Source organism: Etheostoma spectabile, chromosome 20 (genome assembly GCF_008692095.1).
Source record: "Etheostoma spectabile isolate EspeVRDwgs_2016 chromosome 20, UIUC_Espe_1.0, whole genome shotgun sequence".
NCBI classification, from domain to species: Eukaryota; Metazoa; Chordata; class Actinopteri; order Perciformes; family Percidae; genus Etheostoma; species Etheostoma spectabile.
The window spans coordinates 6,513,392-6,536,827 of NC_045752.1; the positions used below are offsets into that span (position 1 = coordinate 6,513,392).

A 23,436-nucleotide genomic window follows, 5' to 3' on the forward strand; every position below is an offset into this window, starting at 1 on the left:
AACTTAGAAACATGCAAATGTTTGCTCAACATCTAAGACCCCAAATCAAATCCAGTTTGAGGCTGCATGCCAGAAAGTGGTGACACAGCATAAATATGAATCAAAAGTTAAAAATGAGCATGTGTTTGTATGGTTTTGTGTATTTATTTGTGTGAGAAAATCTGAAAAAAAGCCCACATGGCCTTCAAAGCAAAAGTAAATAATATGGTACGAGTCAACATTGATGGGTTCGCTTCCTGTTTTTGGTCACATTAAAAAGGTAAAAGATCCTTTAGTTTGTGATAATTTATGCATGAAGATCCAGCCCTGTGAGACAAAAATTAAGCTTAAACATTGCACTGCTGTTGATTGAATATTGGGTTGTTTTTTTTCAGTGATGGAGAAAGGGTGAAATTCTGACATAGAAGCGACATATATCCATTGAGGTCGCTGTAATGGTCCTCTGAGAAAGGCATTCTCAACGTTTGAGTCCTTCTTCCTCTCGTCCTCTTTAAACCCTTTGGCACGCAGACAAATCCCCAGCCGTCCCCAGCATGCCAACCTCTCCCTTGTCAAGTTTCGGGATTACACTATAATACATCCAACACGAGAAGCAGAAGAGGATACATGGGCTGGTGAGGCAACCTCCAAAACACTGTACAGGCACTGTTCATGCTTCTTTTGGGACAGAGAAATTACCGGATAGGAAGAGCTGTTCACATCTCAGTGTACATTTAGGGTCAGAGTAAGGATGTCAGGTCTGATGTTCTATGTGGCAACTGCTATTTTTCATTGCTTTACTTGCTTTAAACGCTGTTGACTTTTGGAGATGGTACAAGCCATTAGTAGATGGGAGATTGATGTTTGGCCTTTCTTGTGCCATTGAGAGCTTAATGGAGTGCTGTTAAGAAAAAAAAATGAAGAGAAAGAGCTTGCTTAATTCATTTTCTTTTAACACAACTATTCATTTACTTTGGACACATGATTATTCTGTGATTTCCAAATCATTTCCTAGAAAGTTTTCCAGAAAGAACAAGGTAATTTGGTACTAACTACAGGGAAAACAGAGACATTGTTCAGTTGGTTCACTTACAAATAATTTCCAGTCTTCTACTCAACGCACAACAGATCAGCTGAACATGTAAACACATGGAATTTCTTAGTATAAAAGTCATCGTGTATGAAGAATAAAGTATCCGGAAAAAGAGGAACAATCTTTGAATACTAAAAATGAGCTTTTCTTTCAAGAAAACTTAAAATGTGTTCTAATTTGTGCTGAAGTATAAAGTTCTTCCCAGGGAACTGCTGAGGAAAATATTCAGAGTTACGTACAATACAGGATTTTTTTTCTCACTTGCAGGTTTCTAGCTACAGTACAGTTCATCTGGAATTGCCTCAGCAGGGTGGATGCTAACTGTTACATGCAGTGAAGTTGGGGCCTACTTATTCAACTACCATGATGAATGTGCTAAACCCAGTGCAGACACATGCGCTACAACGGTGTTGGTTCATCTTAATATTGCTTATTTGATTTAAAACCCCTTAAGAGATGTGACATCATTGCAACAAGGGTAATTAACATCTGTTTCCTTTAGTTATTGAGTTTCAGGAGTAAAAAGAAAAGAAAAGGTCCTGCCCTCTCCTACCTGTCCTCCTGCTGTAGAAGTCCTGCTCAGTCCCAGCTGGTCTAATGATGCTCAGAGTGGCGATGGCTCCACGGTCTGCTCCCCGCTCCACTCCTCCCCTCTGCTCTGGCCCCTGACCCCTGACCCCGACTGGACCACAGATCCCCTCTGGAGGAGGCCCCAGCAGTCTTGGATGCCCGGTCATAAGAGCTCCCCAGGTGGTGAGAGTCGATGCTGGGTAGCTGCCGCCTCCAGGAGGCTGGGCTGTGGCTCGGGTTTGGACTGGGCTCTACACTATCAGCAGCCTGGAAAGGTTAGAACATTTGATAGTAAGATTTACTGTCTGATTTGGCAGCTGCAGTAAGTTTATTACATGGATTGCTTTGGCATTGGCATGGTCCGAAACAAACATTACAACAGAGGCCAGTTCATTCAATCCCTTATTCTGGAGTTGTGTATAGGAGGTCTGGGCATTTTGTTTGGACGGATTGGGGCCTTGTTTCGACTTTTGTATTATGTGGGCATGAAATACATGCTGCTTATGTTAACTGGTGTGTGACAAGGAAAAACTGCCATGTGGACTTCTGCAAAGGGAAAAAATTCCCAACCAGAAACCCCAAACATACCCCAAGCTGAGAGATTTATAATTTGGTGGGCTGACTAGAAAACAAACCCCACGTTAGTAGTCTGTGGTGGCTACAGCCAGCCGTCCCTGTGAGTTAGATGACGATGCAGTTCCTAAAGCACACAGAAACAGCACCCCGCTCCTGTAATTTCAGCTTTAAAAAAGCACCATAATTAGTGACATTTGGTGGGTTGGAGTTGGCTTCTGATGCAGTTTTAGAATGCATCCTTGCTAATTGGGTTTAATGGAGCCCTGCTGGACTGCCTTTCTTGGTCTCCAAGGGTAACAGACAGGAAATCAGTCACCAGCAAACCCTGCCAAATAGGCGTGCTCAGAGTGGTCACTTCCTGCTCCAGTCACCGAGGGGAGGAAACGGCAGAGTGGCATATTCTCCTTCTATGGTAAGCTACTGCTGCAAGACCGGGGGCTTTCACAAGGTTGCCATGTAATGCACTTCCAGTGTTCCTCCTACACTCAACAGGACGCTTGTGCATTGTTCAACGCATTGTGACAGACTTAAAGTAGCAAAAGTTAATAAAAATACACAATAAACATTTGGCATGTTTTAGTTGAAAGTTGTCAGCAAAAGTTTGTAAATGAAAAGAAGTGTAATGCTCTATAGAAGATCTGTGACTTCAGTCAAAGGAAAATTAGTAACTTCTGTGTGTGTGTGCCAACGGAGAGCTTTCCCCCATGTGGCTGAAAGTTAATTTAAGAAAATATTCGAGCAAGAGCAACGTCAGCCTGTAATAAATGCTGTTAAGTAAGTTGATGTGCCACAGCAGAGGAAATCTACTGGAACAGCAAGTGCTGCTGTCATCACAGGCCTGCTCCAGCTCACACCAGAATGCCTTCAGCTTGGAAAACCCACTTTTATAGGCTGTTATAATCAGAAACACTAAATCATGTCTGGCAGCACAGCATGATGATTTGACACAAAAAAGGAAAAAAAGAAATATACTGAAAAGGTGGGACTAAGAGAAGCAGTTCTCTTAGGTACATAACTCGTACCAACTTGTATCTGTCAAATGAACAGGACAGTCATGTTCAGTGACATTTAAAGAAATAGTTTGACATATGCTTGTTCATTTTCTTGCTGAGAATTAGATATCTGTAAAGTTAATATGTAATCAAAAGTCTGCTGACCAGCACTTCTAAAGCTCCCCAATTATCATAATATATCAAGTTTGTTGATTCTGTACAACGAGTTATGGGGTGGTCTATTTCTTGGCTAGTCTTTATGCTAAGCTAAGATAACCAGCTGCTAGCTGCGGTTTAATTTTTTCATTTACCGTACAGACATGAGAGTGGTGGGGGTTTTAAGTTTTATGTGTAGACATAGGTTAATAAGAAAAGGAGGCTTTCTGTTTAAGAATTATAAATACAGTTTCCAAGAGTTCACCTTGAAAACCAAACAGACACTGTGAAAAGACTCTGCTTTCTAATAACGAATGAAGGCCAGAAGAAAGTATCGCGTCAGAGCATCTGCAGAAGGAATTATAGCCTTAATGATAGCCTACTTTAAATCTGTCTGCCCTTGGTCTCTTGCCCAATTAAAAAGGAATGGTGTTGTCTTGCCAACCCAAATTCTTAAATCACCTCTCCAGCAACACAACACTTTTTTTTTTCTTCAGAAAAAGGTTAAATTTATGCTTACTTTTCATATATAAAAGTGTCTGTTGTCTGATCAACTACTGAAAGCATTACACAGTCCAACATCAGCTGCTGCACAGACGGTTATTCCAGAGGGCTTTTTTTTGCACAGGTCACATCAGGTGACCATAGAATAGTAGAGCAGCTCTGATTCCACACTTAACTTTCTGCCACTGGCTTTTTGACTCAACAAAGGATGTTTTGGTATCTCGTTCATCGGCCATATCGGCCCCGCTGTCCTCAGCCAAACATAATTCACGGTTCATTCATGTTCAGGCTGAGGTTTCCTACTGCTACAGTGGGGACTGGGAGGAATTACTACAATACTGTTCTGTATTGAGGTGTGGAGTGACTGCTTTAGAAAGCATGCGCTCCCCATTCTAACACTGACCTGTTTATTCATATCATCATTCATATCACAATTGCCCTTAAAATGTATTTTGGACCAAGTCCTGTATGTCCTTCTGTGCTACCTGTTCTGATCTACATTTATTCAGTGAAGAAGTGATTGTCTGTACTAAATTCCATGGCAATAGTATGGTAACATTTCACTTAAAACTAAAAAAACTAAATTAAAAAAAAATTAAAAAAATAAGCCTCATGGTGGCACTAGAGAAAAAGTCAGGGAAAAAAAAAAGAATTATTATCTAAACTACTAAATTATCAACATCATGATGGTGCTATATTTCATTCTGGACCAATGTGGTTGACAAACAGACTGCAACTTCCATTCATAAAGCCATGCCAACACTGGTTTGGACAAACTAGAGGCAACAGTAAAGGTTAAACAGCAGCCATGAATTTGGACCTTGATGATAACAATCCTGACCTTTCACTAGATGAAAAGATGTCCTTCTCTGTCCCATAGAGGTTTGAATAAATTACATCTATATACAGTATACATGAGGTTTAAAAAAGAAAGCCAATCAATATCATCAGTTTGTCCATGGTGCTTAAAGTAACTGGGAGTGTTGTCGCCTTCTTAATGACTATTTATCAATGGCTGAATCTGTTCTACTCTCAACAATGGCAAACCATTCACGTGAATAGTCATTAAAAGAAATGTAATTCATGTAGACAGATTTTAATCTCTAGTAAAGGCACATTTTCTAACTAATCTTGTTTTAAAATGAGGAGTAAATGTTTAAAACAATAACATCATATATAAACAGCTGCTATTTACATGCAGACTGTAATTTTAATAGATCGAGCCTCAGCCTAAGGAGTACTGAAAGAAAGATAGATGAGAAGTCAGATAATGATTACTAGCTACATTCCTCTTCCATCAACCCAGTCGCCTCCATCTACAAACTTGTAATAACACAAACCTCTTCTATCAACCTTTGACACTGCAATCACAAACTAATCCCAACCTCCCACTGTCCTAACTACAGCTGTATTTATCCAAACCTCATGGGAATGGACGCTGTTCAGACCACTGAAATGTTCTGAAAATCCAAACCATAGATGATCGGCTGTGCGCCAAGACATGCTTCAAAGTCCAATTATGAATTGAAGTATGTTTTTTTTGCACTATAGCAATTTTGGTTCATAATTGCTATCCAAATGGAGTGACCGGTTTGTGCATCAAATATCAGGATGAACAAGGTTTTACTATACCGCAGAGTCAACTATGTGGATTTGGGAAATTCCCATAACGAAGTGCATAACGGACACAAATGGAGAAGTGACACAGGAAAGGCAGTTCATCAGCACACTGCTAATTCACTACATCAGAGACAGGACACAGACTCGGGGCTGAAGGATAACCAGCGCTGAAGAGTTGGTGATGTGGAACAGGGTCAGAAAAAGGAGAGCAGGAGACTCATGAACTGAAGTGAGAAAAGAATAATGTGGAGCTGATAGCACTGACCTTGACAGAGCTCCCCAAATACATGACTTGAAACCACTTTGTTCCTGTCAGGGCTTGGATGACAAATTAAATAGGTGGTGATGGGGGACGGGTTAAAAAGAGAGGAAGGGAAGGGAGGAGTCGGAGACATGACAAAAGGTGGTTGTCGCCTAATGCTTTTTCTACCAGTCTGTATCAGTGTTAAAAGGGGGTGTTAAGGCTCAGTGTTAGATTTCATTAAGCCTGTTGAAGCTAAAAAGAGGGAGGGGCCATGTCGACAGCTCTAAGGTCATTCGAGTTGGTATGTTTCTATGCAATGTATCCTCTAGCTGGAGATGAGAGACCCCAGTTGTGTTCATTGTTTTGCTGTGACTGGAGCTTACTGGAGTGTGTTTGTGTGAGTGTTTGTATGATACTTTGACTGATGCATACACAGGAAGAAGCTGAGTGAGAGGAAGGACATTATATAGAAGGAAAGACTGCCACCACACAGTAAAATGGTGTGGAGACTCCCGAACAAGAGGTCTGGAGACCAGCAATGGAGATCCTCCATGGGGCACTGGCAGTGAATCTCTTTCTGTCCAAGATTAATCCCACCATGTCCTCCACATGTCCATTCTGTCCACACACTGAAAACCATCATTCACAGTTACCTGGACTGTCACAGACTGAAACCTCTTTTTAACATTATAAAAACAGTGTTTTTTGGCGCTTCATGAAACAAAATGCCAAGAAGTGGCAATTGTTGAATTTTCTTGCTGGTTAGGCCAAAATAAAATAGAAAATGTGTCCCAATAGGAGCTGGGAAAAATGTACGCGTCTCTGGCAAAAGCCAGAGTGACAGTGGAGATTTTGAACCAGTGGTGTTTCACCCTGGCTTTGTGTTCAGTGCACTTTCACTCTGTGTTTTTATGACATTATATATTTAATAGACATAATACCGATTCTGATACCTGAACTTGCGTATCAGCTGATACCGAGTACTGATCCGATACCGGTGTGTCATATATTTTATTAACTGTATGGATGTGATATGATTTCTATCTTTGTTGTCGGTCTGGCTCAGGTTAAACTCTTTGTGAAACACGAACAAAGACAAACAATGAATGCTTTTCTTTTATTATCCAGTTTATCAGTCAGTTAGAACAAAAAAACAACATAAGTAAACTACTTTAACATAGATTTTCTTTAGTTTTTTTTACGTGGTATCGGGCCGGTGTATAAACTTCAGTACTCCCTGATACCAACATTTTAGGCAGTATCGGAGGCGATACCGATACTGGTATCTCTAATATTGTATTTATTATTTGATTAACGCAGATACTGCATGTGCCGATTAGCTCTCATAACGGGCCAGGTAGGTGGCGCACTGCCATGATTCTTTGAGGCTGATGTCTGATTACTCCATCTTGTCATTGTGATATTTTGTGATTACATTCTCAATCTGCAACGTTCTCTGTCAGCTAAATCAGTAAGTTAGCAGTATGGTGCACATGAAGTGGCTTGGGGTATTTCTGGAAGTAATTTTGGGGTACATTTTGGTCTTCTACAAGCAGCAATCCCACAGGCCAAGCAATCGTCCCGTTCCAAACAGGCACATTTTCAACGGGCACTGCTCAAGTAGTTATAAAAGGATTTCAAACTTGGTCCAAACTTGGCAGGAACATTATTTAAATTAAGAACCATCTGATCACAGAGTAAGTGATTACAAACTTGACCAGACAATTAAGGTTAGCTATAAGGCACATTTTCGGAAACATTTTGTTTTTTTATCTAAAGAGTGAGAGAGAACCCATGAGCTAAAAACTCGCCCCGACAATATATCCCTAACAACACAACATGACTTTGGTGCAAAACACAACCCCAACCCTGTAACCCCTTGAAACCGGACTGACCGGGTCAATAACTCTTGAGTGCACTACTTCTAACAGACGACCCTTAAATCATGACTTCAGCATAACAGCTACAACAACAATGGTACAACACAGGATCTACTCCTGCATGGTATACAATGTAAGAAAAAATAAATAATTAAGTCTTAAAAAAATCTCTCTAGGATTATCTTCTATAGCAGAGCTCAGTGTGCTGATTAAATACAAGAGAAAAAGAGTTTAACTCCAGATAACGTTATTGCTCTAGATTGTAAATGTGATTCACATTTGATTTGATTCACAAATGGATGAGACAGCAGACACTTCGCATGTATGTGTGTGTTTGTCTCCATGGCAACATCCAGTTTATTTACATGGGAAAACACAGATATTATAACCAAAGGTCTCTAGTCCAGCATAATTTGTCAAACTGACAGACTGACATGTTAGTGCAGCCACGGAGCCCACACTGTAAGCAGTACTACAGCCATTTGACTTTAACTTTGAATATATTATATACCAATAGACAAGTAAGTTAATACTGTAGCCCATTGGTAGTTTTCACCTTATTATTCTGATGGCTTGTTTAAACATTCACACTGCATTTATTAAATTGTTGCTATGCATACAATGTAACATGTTGATGCATAGGCACACATACATAAAATCAGAGGTCTCAATCGAGTTCTTTGCACGGATATTAGTTGTTTATAATGTAGCTCAACAATCAGTCTTAAGTGTTGGAGAAGTTATAGGTCAGGTAGTGCTTACAGGGGTGGACATTTTCCCGTACAAGATGTGAAATGAAAAAAACGAAATGTCTTATAATAATTAATGGCACATAATAACTTCAAATTAAAACCATCTGATATAAGCTCCTGCCCAGTGATGAAAGAAGCACAGATGTGAATCTATACACAAACACATTAATCCTGTACATGCACTATTTGGGGATGAGTATTCAAACTGTTATTTTCAGTAACGTTTGTGTAGAATAGCAATGTTGCCTGGCAGGGGCACAGACTGTGGTAGCACATTTAAATACAAGAAAGCTATTTTCTTCTCCTTGAGGTTTTCCTAACCTTCTTTTCCCCCTGTTGAGGTCTTTTTCATTTCCATCCTCCTTCTTTTTGTCCCACCCTTTTCTCTTTGTGCTTACTGGGGCAGCAGGAGTGAGACCTACAGAACTGCTGCGCTAAGCTTGAAGTCGCAGAGCCTGGCGTCAGGGAAAAATACAAGCTGAGCTCTCATGCAAAGTGGACACACCAGGAGCTTAGCCCTGCGGTTGTACTTTCTGGACTTTTATCTTCAAGACAAAACTATTTGCACAGTGGTGCGGATATTACCTCCACCTGCACAGCAATGCAGGGTACTTTAAAAGCCACACTATGCACTAATAGTGCAGGCACATGTTGGTTTAATGCCATAAATGTTTGAAAAATTTAAAGCAGAATTTTGCAAGGGATATATGAAATAGAGATTCAGTTTATTTAAGTGAGTTGTCCTTTCATATTGTATATTAAACACTATATACACCAAGCATGTGAAACCGTCAGTGAAATGTTGCCGAACATTGACACTTGTTTTGTGGTTACCATTTGATGAAAACTAATAAATAATTCATATTTTTCACTTTCACTTTCTTTCTACCTGCATCATTTAAAAACAACACATCTTATAAGAGCAGAAAAGTGTAAAAACCTAAAGTGGTCATCCTACCTGAGGTTCCTGTGTGTAGGATCGGGCCCAGGACTGAGAGGTAACAGGTGCGTGGAGTATGGTCCTTCCCAGGCCACTTGCTTCCATGGTGGGAGATTTTGACTGTTTGCCTCGGCGAAGCACTGGTTCCTCAACTTCTCTGGTGTTAGTAACCACACTGTTGATTCTACGCATGTATACCTGGGACATGGAACAACACACAGAGCAACATTATGCAGCTTTGAAGTAGTTCACTCCTATCCTATGGGGGGTGGCAGTAGCTCAGTCAGTAGGGAGTTGGGTTGGAAACCCGGGGGGTCGAACCAAAGTATGGTGGTGGACTGGTAGCTGGAGAGGTGCCAGTTCACATCCAGGGCACTGCCAAGGTGCTCTTGAGCAAGGCACCAAACCCCCCCCCCCCCCTCCCCCACTCTGACATCTCTCCATTTAGTGTATGTATAGATACTGAGCGTGTGTGTGTAATTCAGGCCTGTGTGTAATAACAACAGAGTGTAAATTGTAATTTCCCCTTGCGGGATTAATAAAGTATACATTATTATTATTATTATTACTACCATTGTGTGAAGAATGTACTCATTTGTCTTATTCAATAGCTCACCTCTGCAGGGGATGGCTTGGCTCCCTTCTGTGCCTCAGCATTCCCACCAGCTCCTGTTCCACTGTGTATCGTTTCTTCTGTATCGATTGTGGTTGCCCGGTAAGCCCTCCAAGTTGTCTCGGCTTCTACTTCATCTTCCGACCCACCATCAGCCATCGTTCTTGCACCTCCTCTTCCCCGTCTTGTCTCATCCACTGACGAAGTGCCCCGGTTCTTCCAGGTGCTTCTCATTGTGACATTCTTCATGTCTGGTAAACTGTCGTCTTGGGAGTGATGGCCTTGTCTTTGGTGTCTCCAGCTGGTGACCGTGGTGGTGCTGCTACTGCTTTCGAAGCCCGACTCTGTGTCGTTAAAGTCTGCGGAAGTGGTGTCCGAGGGCTGGAGGCTGATGTTGCTGCGTTGGCAGCACAGGTGGCTGGTGGCGGTCTCCACACTGGAAGTGTTGTGAAGTTTGGACTTTGATGAGGAATCACTGCTTTCATCCAGCCCACAGTCCTGGTCCAGGCACGACCGCAAGGTGATATCGCTCTTGGGAATGGAGATCTCATATGGGATGGAGATACTGCCATGGTGCTCACTGCTGGGGCCTGGCAATAAGTAAAATTGTTTTTTAATCAAAACATTTCAAAGATACAAAGAGCTGACAGTGTGATTGACGCATGTTAGCATGCTGACAGCTCAGAGCACTTCTGTTAATACAGCCTCACAGCAGTTAACATGGCTGTAGACTCTTAGTATTGTTTTTACACCTAATGTGCTAATCCAGTTGTTAAATTGTATCAAAGAGCATTACATAAAGCATCATGTGGTACTTACCTATGAGGATGTTACTGGTGGAGGTGTGGCGCAGGTGTGGCACAGTTTCACTGGACACACTGCTGCTGCGACTGCTGGTTCTGGAAGAGCTTGGGTCATTGGGGTAGATGGTTATACTACTGGTCATTTTACTTGTGGTGGTCACGATAGGTTTGGTGGAGATTTTGGGTTTTCCATTTGTAGACAAAGGTTCTGAACTCATCACTTCTTTCTTGTCAATCTCAACGATTGCAGGCTTGATGATAGCTTTTGATCTTAGCGCCTCCCGTGGGCTGCACACTCGCTGGATCTCAATCCCTGATGCAGTGTGCGTGGGTCCCTGTTGGCCTCCCTCAGCTAACAGTGGTCTGTTGTGGAGCTCCTCATCAAAAGAGCTCCGGGAAGAAGAACCTTCTGAATTTGAGTCATGGACAAGGGAGTATCTGGGATATCTGGAGGTTGGAGTCCTACTGCTCAGGGTTGTTGTAGTAGTTGTCTCAGTAACAGGCTCTGGTTCACAGGGCCTCGATCCAGTAGATTCTGTTTCGGAAGCAGATGAATGACCCTCTGATCCCTGGTCGTTGGGCAACACTGGAGTGATGCGGGATTTGTAGGCTGTGTAGGATCCATTGGCTGTGGACAGGGTGGAGGCGGCGGATGCAGAGACAGATTCCTGAACCTGGTCTGTTGATTCCTGATCTGAGGCAGAAGCAGTGTCCTTCTCTAAAGCAGAGATACTGTTGATGTTACTGGTACTGTCAGGCACTACGTCAGAGTTGTTTGATTCGCTATCACTACCTACGTATAATTTGGAATACTTTTCCACTCTGCTCTTTTTATTCCCCCCATCTGTCTGTTTGTGAGCCGTCCTCAGTGGCTTCTGGTCATTAACTGCTGGAGGGTAGCGACTAAGAACAGGCGCTTTCTTAATATCAGTAGAGGATGTGTTTACAGAGCAGGACATGGCTCCTCTTATCTTTTCCTCATTTACTCGTCCTGTGTCTTTTATTCCATTATTAGATGAAATTTTTGGTGTCCTTCTACTCTTGTGAGCAGGACTGAGAGGTCTCCTCACAGACCTAGGAGAGATCTCCTCTGAGTGGCTGTGATCTTTGCTCCTCAGCTTGGTCTCTCTCTTATGCTGAGGAGAGAGCTCCCTGTTCCTGTGTTTGGGGGAACTTGGCTCTGAGACAGTTGCAGCACATCTATATTTGGGCTTCTCTTGTCTGTAACCTCCCTTCACAATAATCTCTTCATTCTCAGCTTTGCCATTCTCCAGGACCTTTGCAGTGTTGTTGGGGCAAATGTTAGTGCTCCCATTGCCGTGTTTATCCACATTACTGGTTCCATTTCTTCCAATTCCACCTTTTCCGCACATCTGCGTCCTGAGCTGTTCCACCTGCTCGCTCAGTTGGCGAGCCCGGTTTTGTTCCATCTGGAACTTCTCACGAAGTTCACCATTTTTGGACTCAGAGTTCTTTAGATCCTCCTCCACTATCTCCATCTGTTTAAGGCGGTTCTTCAGCCGCTCTACTTCCTGTGTCAGATCCTTTACTTTGTTGTCCTCCTGCAAGCTTTCAAGGCCGCTGTTCTTTTCATTCTCAGATTTGTTCACAAGACCAATGTTGTCATCAGCTAACTTCAAGTACTCAATGCTCTTCTTGCGTCCAGACAGTTTACCTGTGAGGGGCACTGTGGATGAAAGCTCATCCTCAATTCGTGACCTCATGAAATCTGCACGACCAGAGTCTGCTGACATGCCAAGGCGATTTTTCTGATGCTCTAATTTTTCTGTCAGCTTGAGAATGATCTTCTCGTCTTCCCTCTGCTTCTCCAGTAACCTCTTACGCTCACTCATAAAGGTCTGAGTGAATCCTTTCAGTTTCTCAAGCTCCATAGCCAAAGCCTGCTCTGCTCTGTCTAGCTTTGTCTCAGACCCCTCCACCTCCTTCAAACGTGCTTTGAGGGCCTCCAACTCAGACGAGAGCTTCTTGGTCAAGTTCTTTTCCTCATTGAGGCTTAGACACAGCTGGCTGCAGTCAGACTTGCTTTTCCCAAAAGCTTCTTCCAGTTTCTCCAGTTCAGCCATCCTCCGCTTTAGACGTTCAATCTCTGCCTTTAGCTCCTGTGTCAGGCTTTCCTCTTCCTCCAGTTTCTCTCTGACTGTGCGGCAGAGATCCTCAGCTTTGCGCACCTCCTCATCCTTACCCTGGATCTTTAGTAGACGTTTCCTCAGGTCCTCCACATCTCCAAGCAGGGCTGAGTTGCTGCCTTCTCCCTGGATGACTTTGTCCTATAAAAGAGAGAAAGAGAGTTCAACCATTCATTAATCTATTCATGTAGTGTATATCAATTTCACCTCTTTCCACTCATTGCTTCTGATATGCATACACAAACAAACACCGTCTGAAGTCAACCAGTACTGACCTGCAGGTCAAGTAGCTCATCCTCAGACTTCTGCAGCTTGTTGGTTGCTTCTTCCAGTTCATCCAGTCTTCGACTGAGACTCTGTAGCTTGTGCCGCAGGTGGCGATGCGTCATGTCTTTATGGTCTGACATGGCTACAAAATACTTTACGTTATATCTTGTGTTCTTTGATGTTGTTCAGATTATTTAATGACAATGTTTTGGGAAGTCCACATTTGTGTGGTAGTGTTAGCACGTCCTTTAGGTTCTTGGGAAAATACTCTTTTCTCTCAGCAGTCTGTCTGTCACTGTCACTTTAAGACTTTGAAGTTCCCTTAGGTTGGTGTTTAGCAGACAAATCTGTCATCTGTTGGAGAGAGAGAGAGAGGAAATAAGACTTAGTCATCCCTAATGTGTTAATGACACTCATTTGGATTCTCAAAAAGTAGCTAAGTAAGTGAGAAGGATTGCACACCAAAACAGTCAGTAGAATGCTGTATGATTTTACACTTCAGTTTAATTGCTATGACACAAACCATAGGACGAGCCTCAAAGAGGCGCAAGAGACGCATGTACAATAAAAACACGCTCGTACTAATACAGAAACAAATCTCTCTCTTGCTACATTTTATAACAATTATAAAATACAAAATTTGACAAGGAATTAGTATCTCAATCACCATGAATTTATTGTTTGCATTCTTTGCGCTTATGAAAATAAATATTACATTATCCGTGGCGTACCATTCACCATCATGAATATCAAGTGTGCATTAAGTGGCCACAACACACACATTGCACCTCTCTTCCTTTTTGCCATTGAACGCCCATGTATTTCACCTTGCCTGTCCTTTGAAGGAGATGGGGGTTCCAACACACACACACACACACACACACACACACACACACACACACACACACACACACACACACACACACACACACACACACACACACACACACACACACACACACACACACACACACACACACACACACACACACACACACACACACACACACACGATTTATGCCTGCCTGCTTCCACTGACAGCATATCTCAATAACACAGCCCCCTTCACATACCCAGCCGTCACCGCGGCAACCACAACATCCCAGGCCCATCACAACACTACACCATTCATGGTTGAATGGGACGGATGCGATGAAAAGTGTTTCTCTCCGCGACAGAAACTGTAAGGCAGAAATGATTTAGCTCCGCTACAAGATCAGAAATATAAGCGCAAAGAAGGACATTGAAGCTGCATTGTCCTTTGCCTTGTTAATCAGTACAATTATATTAGAGGTTCTATTTCTACAGCCATTACAATGTGGCATTATCCATCTGTGGGCCCAGCATGGCTCTATATGATGAGAAAAAAAGATTATTAGCACACAGCAGTATGTCTATCGGCATGGCCTACATAAATCTAACAGCTAAAGCTTTTGTCTCATGCATGATTCAGGTAGTGTGCTTTCCTAAATCCTATTCTCCCCTTCCCCCATCATTCTACCTAGCATCCCCCACTGACCGCAAGGGAAAATCGACCTGAGGGTAGGGCATAACATCTGCACACATCATCACTTATCGACCCCTGAAAACTGGCTCCATGCCTCCTTTCCCCCCTCGTCTACAATCCCATGTTCAAAGATTGCCCCTCTGAAGCTACAAACCACAACATATAAAGACTACTGTAGTTTTCCCGTACCTTAAATAACGTTTACTGCTGTAAAAACACCAACCAATGCAATAACTTTTCTCAATCCTTTTTATCTTCATGGTATACATCAAGGTATATATTGCCATTAGGGTTTACTCCTGCACAGTTTTATATATTTTCTATCGTTTCATTTGTTGTAAAAAGCCCAAACCACTCTTCCCACAATTCATTAAATGTCTTATTAAACATAAACCAATGCAAAAAAGCTTTGAAAGTCAATATGGCAACGATTACTTAAAGAAAATGCACAATGGGAACTCAAAGCATTTAGCTGTGGCGTTTTAATTATGCTTTACTTTCATGAGGTCTAGTGGTTTGGTAATCTTCTCAGTGAATACAAGACTTACAAGGAAATAATGCAAAGTGCATGGACTGAATAGAGAGTAGGAAAAAGAGACAAATTGGGGAAAAATGTTAAGAGAAAACGGCTATCCTAGCTGTCCACTTAGTAGCTGACAACATTTGTTGTCACATACAGCAAACATCTCCTCACTATCCGCGAGCTGTCTGTCCCCAGAACACACTGTAAAAAACGTGTCTCTGTAGACAGCCCAGGGTCTACAAACGGCACCAAAAATATACTGTGCCCACCTGCACCACGAAGCATACATAAACAGTGTTCCAACGTTTTGGCCAATAACTGACAAGAAGTAGTTGGGGGAGGGGTTTAGAGGGGTTAGTGTGCAGAAGCACAGAAGGCAGGGGGAGGGGAAGGGATGAGGAGGAGGGAGGGAGTGGAAAGCTAGTCTTGTTTTGTTTGAAAATACTTTGTCAACAAGAAGAAAACATCACCCAACATTGCTTAAAGCACCTTTAAGTCAATAAAGTAATTTTGGGTTGCATAGCTTTGCCCAGCTGTGGCTGTTAAATAAGCCAAACTACAAAGAGCCACATGTAAGTGCAATTTTGTCTTATTTTTATTATAACCATTATCTTCCTAGCTAAGGTGCAGTCGGAAAAGAGGTGTTTGTAGCCTGTGGTGGGAACATGTGTAAACCTTCAGCTGCCCTGATGTCAACAGGAACCTCGTTCCAACATTTAGGAGCCAGGACAGCAAACAGTCGGTATTTTGTTGAGTGATTAGGTGTCCCTTACAGTGAGGGAGCAGCAGGCAGATTGGCCAATGCAAAGCAGAGTGGACGGGCTGGGGTGAAAGGTTTGACCATGTCCTGGATGTAACCTGGACCTAATCCGTCAGCAGCATGGTACTAGTTAAGCAGACGGGGGCACCAACTAGTAACCAGTGAAGGGAGCGGAGGAGCAGTGGAGTGTGAGAAAAGGTAGATTAGGTCGGTTGAAGAGCAGTCAAGCTGTTGCATTCTGGATGAACTGCAGCGGCCGGATGGGCCCCGCAGGCAGACCGGCCAGGAGGGAGTTCCAGTAGTCTAGATGTGAGATGACAAGAGCCTGAAACAGAACCTGAGCCAACTTCTGGGTTAGAAGGGGACACATCCTTCTGATGTTGAGCAGCATGTATTTGCAGATGGTAGATGGTGGTCCTACAACTATCCATTTAATAATAAAACGTGTTTTAAGTTCAGTCTTAATTATTTTGCCTTTAACAGATGTTTGATTATCTTCAGGTTGGGTTTTGGGCCCCTGCACGATTTCTGAAATTCAACAACTCAAGGAGCAGCTCTGGTTGAGGCTTGTCCTGGTTAATTACGGTGTTTGACTAGGTCCAGCAACTCCTGTCTTGGCAGGATGCCTACCTCTCCTTTCATTCTCCCTTTATTTCTTTGCCAGCTCTCTACCTCCCTCATCTCTCCCCTCCATCTCTCTCAGACACGCACACCAGCTCGGCCAAGTGGCCGCTTTAAAAGAGCCGCCAGTGCGTGCATAGCGACTATGGCAAGGGCCCGCCTCTGCCAAACCAATCAACATACCAGATTCACTTGTCGCAAGGCTGGGGGCTCATTAGCTACATTCGGGACAAGACAGGAGGGAATAAGAAGAAGGGTGAGTGAGACGTAAAGGAAAGAAGAAATGAGAAGATGTCGAAGGAATAACTCGGGGGAGAGATTAGAGCACTAATAATTCATCAACACTAATATTCCAGTTTGATTTATTTTCATCTTCAAGCAAAAGGTGTGATGCTGTTTGATCAAGAACATGTTGGAAAATGTGGGGAAGAGAGGGAATGAGAGGAAAGAAGTTTTGCGGAAGGGGAGTTGCTGAGGTGTCCAGTTCCATTCCATTCCCCTGTTCGGTGCGATGTTTGACAATTATGAAAAACACGGAGGGGGTATGAGCTGCAAGGCAAGGGAACTGACCCTTTTTTACGCAGACACATTCCTAATGATGGACTAACCAGGGCACTGCCAGACCCTTGCTCTGTCTTGTCTGCTCTTAACCAGGCCACCGGCAGGCTCTCCCAAAGCCTTCTCTCTGCAGAAGCCCATTCCGAACGAGGGCATTGTCTAGGTTTGATGGCAAGGGCCCAGGGAGTATATACAAATCTTTTTAAGATGTAACTTTATGCTACTTTATTCTGCATCAGGATAATTTGGAGTCCAGTGAACATATTCCTGTGATTATCTTTGCCATGTAGGGTGATTCAGGATCTATAAGTAAATTCACAACCTCATGTAAATGATTGAGAACACTGAAAACAGCTTAAACCCAACTGCTCAGTCCACTACTGTACGACGTCACAGCTTCAACTTCCTGAAATCTGGACAGGAAGTTCCGTACTTGACCTTTCACACTCTCGCTGCTGATGATATGAGAAGCAGGGCCTGAAGACTGTTTATTGGCAGCAGGAGTGTAGACATGGAAGTAATGTAGCAGCTTCTGCAATGTTGACTAGTGTGCCACCTTCAGGGAGTGTTACAACTGGAGTTTAAGGTTATATGTTTTACATTTCAAATGTATGGGTTTTGTTAACTTGAACATATTTTCTAGGATACTGGAAAGAATACAAACACACAGGCTAACCACATCTATTAAATAAACTGTAGCTGTAACACTCATTCCTTGCAGGTGCAAGTGTTAAAACTGCAGCAGCCATTACTTTCTTTGTCTGTAGGAGCAACATCAATATGCCAACATTTGCAGGTCTGAACTGGTTCTGCTATTCCCTTTGCTGTAGGTGGCGAAGGTTGGCACGTGCAAAAACTGGTTGCAAATAGAGCTGCAACGATTAATCGATTGGTTGTCAACTTTTAAATGAATTGCCAATTATTTTGATTGTTAGTTGGTTTGAGTAATTCTTTTAAGACAAAAATAAAAATTCTTTGATTCCATCTTGTTAAATGTGGATATTTCTAGTTTATTCTCTCATCTATGACAGTAAACTGAATATCATTGAGTTGTGGACAAAACAAAACCATTTTCTGACATTTTATAGACCAAACAACTACTCAAGAAAATATTCAACAGATTAATAGACGAAGATGAAAATAATCGTTAGGTGCAGCCCTATTCGCAAAGTCCAGCAGCTGCAACAGCTGCCCCTTGTGGAAAATCTCAAGCCTGCTAACCGTGAATTTGTGAGTGAGTCACACGCCCAGGTGTTTCACATCTAAAAAAAGAAAATTAAGACTAGATGGATAAAGATGCAATGGGAGAGCGAGACAGTAATGCATGCAAGAGGAGGGAAAGGACAAAATAGAAAACAATAGGGGCTTTTTAGTCTTAGACCAACAATACCAAATGGACTTCAAAGTCAAACTTTGCTGGAGGGGTTCATCTACTCTTCACACACACACACACACACACACACACACACACACACACACACACACACACACACACACACACACACACACACACACACACACACACACACACACACACACACACACACACACACACACACACACACACACTCTATCATTAGGGCTTTAGCCACTCTCTTCCTGCCTGCCTGTTGCCTTTAGTACATTCTGTTCTCTCCGTGAAAAAGAGGAGGAAGGAAAATGAAAAAAACCTTCTCTCTTGCACTTGACGTTAGAACTTATGGGTTTGAAGCTCTTCTGCCCCATAAACAGTAGTTAATAAAGGGCTCCAGTCCAATCAAAATGCCTCAACCACATCTTCATGTTGGGTGTTATTGTCATTTTGAATATGTGAATATGTGACACTACTTTGCGTGTGCGTGCGCGAGGAGAGATGACTGCAGTGTGGATGGATGCTGGCGTAGCACTGGAAGCCACAAGATGGTGGAGACCTGATGCTTGGCCTGCATTTTTTTTGTTTTTCCAAGAAAGAGAAAACCAGCATCCCATAATGTTGGGTTTGTCGTTTCCTGTGCTGTCATGTTCCTTTTTTCTCTGTTTTTTTTTTTCTTTCACCCTTTCAGTTTTGCACCGCTTCTGGAAAAATGGTAAAGAAATGAAAAGTATTGTGCAGTGTTGCATTTCAGCAAAACAATGAGTAAGGAACTAAGGTCATGTAGCGTATTCATTAGAGCAACCTGAAATGGGATGGGAATATCTACTCTCCTTGGATATTTCCTTAAAATTCCGGCTGAAATGACCACTTACGGTATAAGTATTGAAATGTGGTGAAATAGTGAGTAAACAAAATGTTGCTCTTGTAGAAAAATAGATTTGTTCATGGAAGAGGGCGCGGAAGTTCACCACAATACCACTATAATGAACCAACAGATGCTTTCTGTTTGTTAGGGCAAAATCACTTAAGGTTAAGATTTTCCTTAGTGACATTATTTCCCTTTTTTCATTTATCCTCTTAAAAAATAGAAACTGAGTTGATACATTACAGTTTTGCTCCATTATTCAGGAGGGTCTTACCTACAAGACTTGGCTGCCAATGACTGGAAATGATCAGCATGGACACTAATTTCAGTTGGGATTTCCTGTCATTTGTTCTGAATCTGTCTGAACTCATTTTACAATTTAAGAGAAACAGTGGCTCTTTATGGTTTTGAACACAGGGAGTTACAAAGCCAAAATAACAGAGTAGGAAGAAAAAAATGAAAAAGTCTATTGTTGGGTAAGGAAGCTGTTGGCCAGACATCAACAGCAAAATATCAATCCTATGTAAAACAAAATATATTCTTTATATCTGGAAATTGTAAAGAACATTTGGAAAAATAAAAGTCCATATGACATTCTTACATACATGGAAATACCTTTAAGTTGGAAACGTGGAGGATAACACGCACACTAACCCCAGTTTGGTACAGGGTAAAAATAAAAATAAAAACTTGATGCAATAAAAGCACACACATACACTGAATCATGAAAGCTTATTACATTTGATCGATCTTAATAACAATGCACTATTCTTCTGTAGTAGTAAAATGAGATTAGGTAAAAGTTGACACCCTTAGGCCAGTGTGGTCCAAAGGTAAAGCTAAGAATGAATGTTTTCCTTATGACAAACATATATGTGAACATCACAATCAGTTTTAGATGGAAAACGTGGCAGTAAAGTAACAGTCCTCTCTCCGGTCTTAGCCCAGTAACCCAGAGCCTTTTCTAGGTCTCTCCTCCCCTCCCCTGTCAGTCTACATCAGGAGTCTTGTTGCTGGGGCTTAAAACCAGCACTCTGCTTATGCACGGGGGCATTATAAGAAGATGAGAGAGGGAAAGATGGGGATGATGGTAAGGGAAAGTTGGAAGAGAGGGTAAGACAGGCATGACAGAGAAAAGGGAGAGCCAGAGGAATTAGGGTGTCTGATCTGTCAGCTGTCATGCAAGACTATGATGGTTTTACACATGCACTACATGTTTGGCTTCTCTGTTTGTGACCTAATTGCAGATGTAACTTTAAAGAAGCTGAATCAAACTCAATGCCCTCAGAGCTTCTCATCCCGGCTCCTGATCTTGGTGGCATAACAGTATATTAGAGCATGTTCTTGATCAAACATTCCCACAACACATAGGCGTACGTGCAACATTCACTGTTGCTGCAACAAAGAAGCAGAGCAGGGGAAGGAAATCAGATCTATTTAAAAAAAGAGCAGCACCCTAAAATACTAGCCAGTAAGTTGCTAGCTAGGCCTCGGGCAGATCTACAGCCAAGGAGATCTGGAGCAACTTAAACGTAATCAGTTCTGATAGAAACACAGAGTATCACACACTAGGTGGAAGCTCATCAAAACAGGTCAAAGATTGATACACTCGCTAAATTTCCATGCAACTCTTCTACCATTCTCCCAGTCAAGTTCAACACTCGCCCAAAACAACACAAAAAAAATCATTTGTAGTGTATAAAGTTAAAAATGTGTCTAAATTATATTCAGTCTCATCAGGTTGTCAAACATTTGTTTTCATTATAGATTAATATGTTGATTATTGTATAGCATACATACATAAATAAATATTAATATGATTAATTATTCATATAGGGGAGGGGGCTTACTGCTTGAAAATTTACTGACAATAAAGCATTTATTAAAATAGTTGCAGATTATTTTCCTGATAACTGACTGATCATTGCAGCTCCCATGCCAAATTATGTCCAATACCCAAATGAATCCAGACGGACTCCCAAACAGCTTTCTTCAGTCATAATATACATATTAGCATAATAACAATACCTAATGTATGTCCCATGTGACTTGCCGTCATGTTGCCATGAAATATTTCCCAACTCTTCTCCAGCATGCCCTCAGCCTGCTGCCCTTTGTGTTTAGGGTCAGAGGTCACTGACACTGTAACATGAAAAACACTCGACACAACACTGGGGCGAACAGAAGAGAGGCCCTGATTAGGACAGCAGATTGTGAACTGCATTAGTCTGACCAGAATGTGGGAAATGAGAATAAAGTGTTGTTGCCAGTGTAGTTTTTGTACAGATAACAAAAGACACATAGATACCTCAAATGTGGGAGACAATGGAATGTTAATAATATTCTTTAACAAATGAGTTACTGAGTATAAGATCAAACTTAACATGAGTGAAATAAATCCATTTAATGAGCCGTGCTTAGTGATGCGTAAAAACCAGCTGCACAAAAAACAAAACTACATTTAAGAATAAAATGTGTCAAGGCCATACATTTTTATTTCAATAAGTTCAGACTCCAAGGGTCAGTAAACGTCGGCATGGGTTTGTGCGTATGTGTGTGTGATTTGCTATCTTGTGGCCTGAAATCACAGAAAGTCCCAGTTGTGAAGTGATAGACAAGAAGACTCCAGTAGGAGACATAACTGTCCAACCACACGGTAACATTAATATGAGCTGTGATCAGATAGGATGATCAGAGAAGAGAGAGAGACTGAGAGAGACAGAGAGAGAGAGAGAGCCTGTCTGCAACTCAAATATCTGGTTCTGCTACATCAATTTTTATACATTTTTCAAACTGTCTATCGTGAGTCCAACAACGTTATAGGTTTGCAGTGCGCAAAGATCCTGTGATACAATCAAAAGCTCCAGAACAGCTACAAAATTGACCTTGTGGTTAGCTTGCTTTAATAACAAAAAAGCATCATTTAGGATAATTTAATTGAAGAGAACTCTCTGACCTCCTATTAACACAGTAGTTTTTGACCAACACCAGCTACCTATTTAAAGCTACGCTTAACAGCTGTTCAAACACTCTCGGGTGTCAACAGACGTCAGCAAAAACGTTATACGACTGAATGAGTGCGTGTGTGTGTGTGTGTGTGTGTGTGTGCGTGCGTCTCAACGTTTCACACCAATAAGAGAACATGAAACATCTCAACATGATGACACTTGTCAGACTCAACACCGGGTTACTAACAGTCTGTGTGAATAGTAAGTATGAGTCAGGCAGAGAAAGAATGAGGCGAGGCAAACAGGCAAAGTTAAGAGAGTGCTAAAGAGTGATAAGAACAGAAAATATGAGACTTCTTCCTATATTATTTGTTTGTCACTTTGTTAACGATGTCTCAAAAACCTTAATAAATATTTAAATTGCTATAAAGTCAGAAGATAACAGCGCCACACACTGTCTTTGTAGCATCTGCAGAGTATTGTTTGGCAAAGAGCTACTGCAGACATTCTGAAAATGTGAGACATTTAACTATACTCCAGGTGCCACAGAGCATACAAATGCATTAACAGGCTTATCAGAGGGGTGAGGTAAGATTTATGGCAAAAACGCTACCTCATATCCGTTCTTTACACACTCATCCCAGATGGACTGGGTTAAAGAATGTAAATGAAGCACAAGTTTGTGGCACATAACACAGCAAGGAAATCATGTAGTAAACCGTATGTGATTAATGATAATGTAATTTGAATGTAATGATGGTTGTGTATTTGACACAAAAAAGCAAGTCAGTCTCACAATTAAAGAAATGACTTGTGTGTGAAATTGAGCTGGAAGGTCAGCAATTGTATACTGTACATTTCCTCCAGTAAAAGGTTGAGAAGAACACCATCTTATTACCATGGATTATTTTCTTTCGTCATGTTCTCTTTTTCTCTCCTTTTTCCCATCAGTCTCAGTCACTTTATGTGACCTCTACCTCTAAATATCCCCCACAACCCTCCCATTTCTGCCGCTGCATTCCTTCTGTTTCCTTCCCTTGCCCTTCATCCTTATTCCCCTGCCTTCCTGCTGCCTTTATATGTCCTTGCCACTGTGCCTAAGAGAGGAGGTGACGGCTGATCATCAAACTCTCATTTTACCAGCCTAGCCCCCTCTGTTGGCTT

At 41.9% G+C, this 23,436-nt stretch overlaps 1 protein-coding gene across 1 annotated transcript in view; it reads right to left on the reverse strand.

Moving 5' to 3' along the window:
* luzp1 (leucine zipper protein 1) overlaps positions 1–23,436 on the reverse strand; it is a 44,393-nt gene continuing 20,957 nt past the window's right edge. The window contains exons 3-8 of the mRNA XM_032499994.1: positions 13,145–13,490; positions 10,739–13,010; positions 9,923–10,509; positions 9,325–9,504; positions 1,626–1,909; positions 1–880 (exon numbers count right to left, since the gene is read on the reverse strand). Of these exons, the coding sequence (XP_032355885.1) occupies positions 1,667–1,909; positions 9,325–9,504; positions 9,923–10,509; positions 10,739–13,010; positions 13,145–13,276 (3,414 nt within the window). The 5' untranslated portion in view covers positions 13,277–13,490 and the 3' untranslated portion in view covers positions 1–880; positions 1,626–1,666. The remainder of the gene's footprint in view (positions 881–1,625; positions 1,910–9,324; positions 9,505–9,922; positions 10,510–10,738; positions 13,011–13,144; positions 13,491–23,436) is intronic.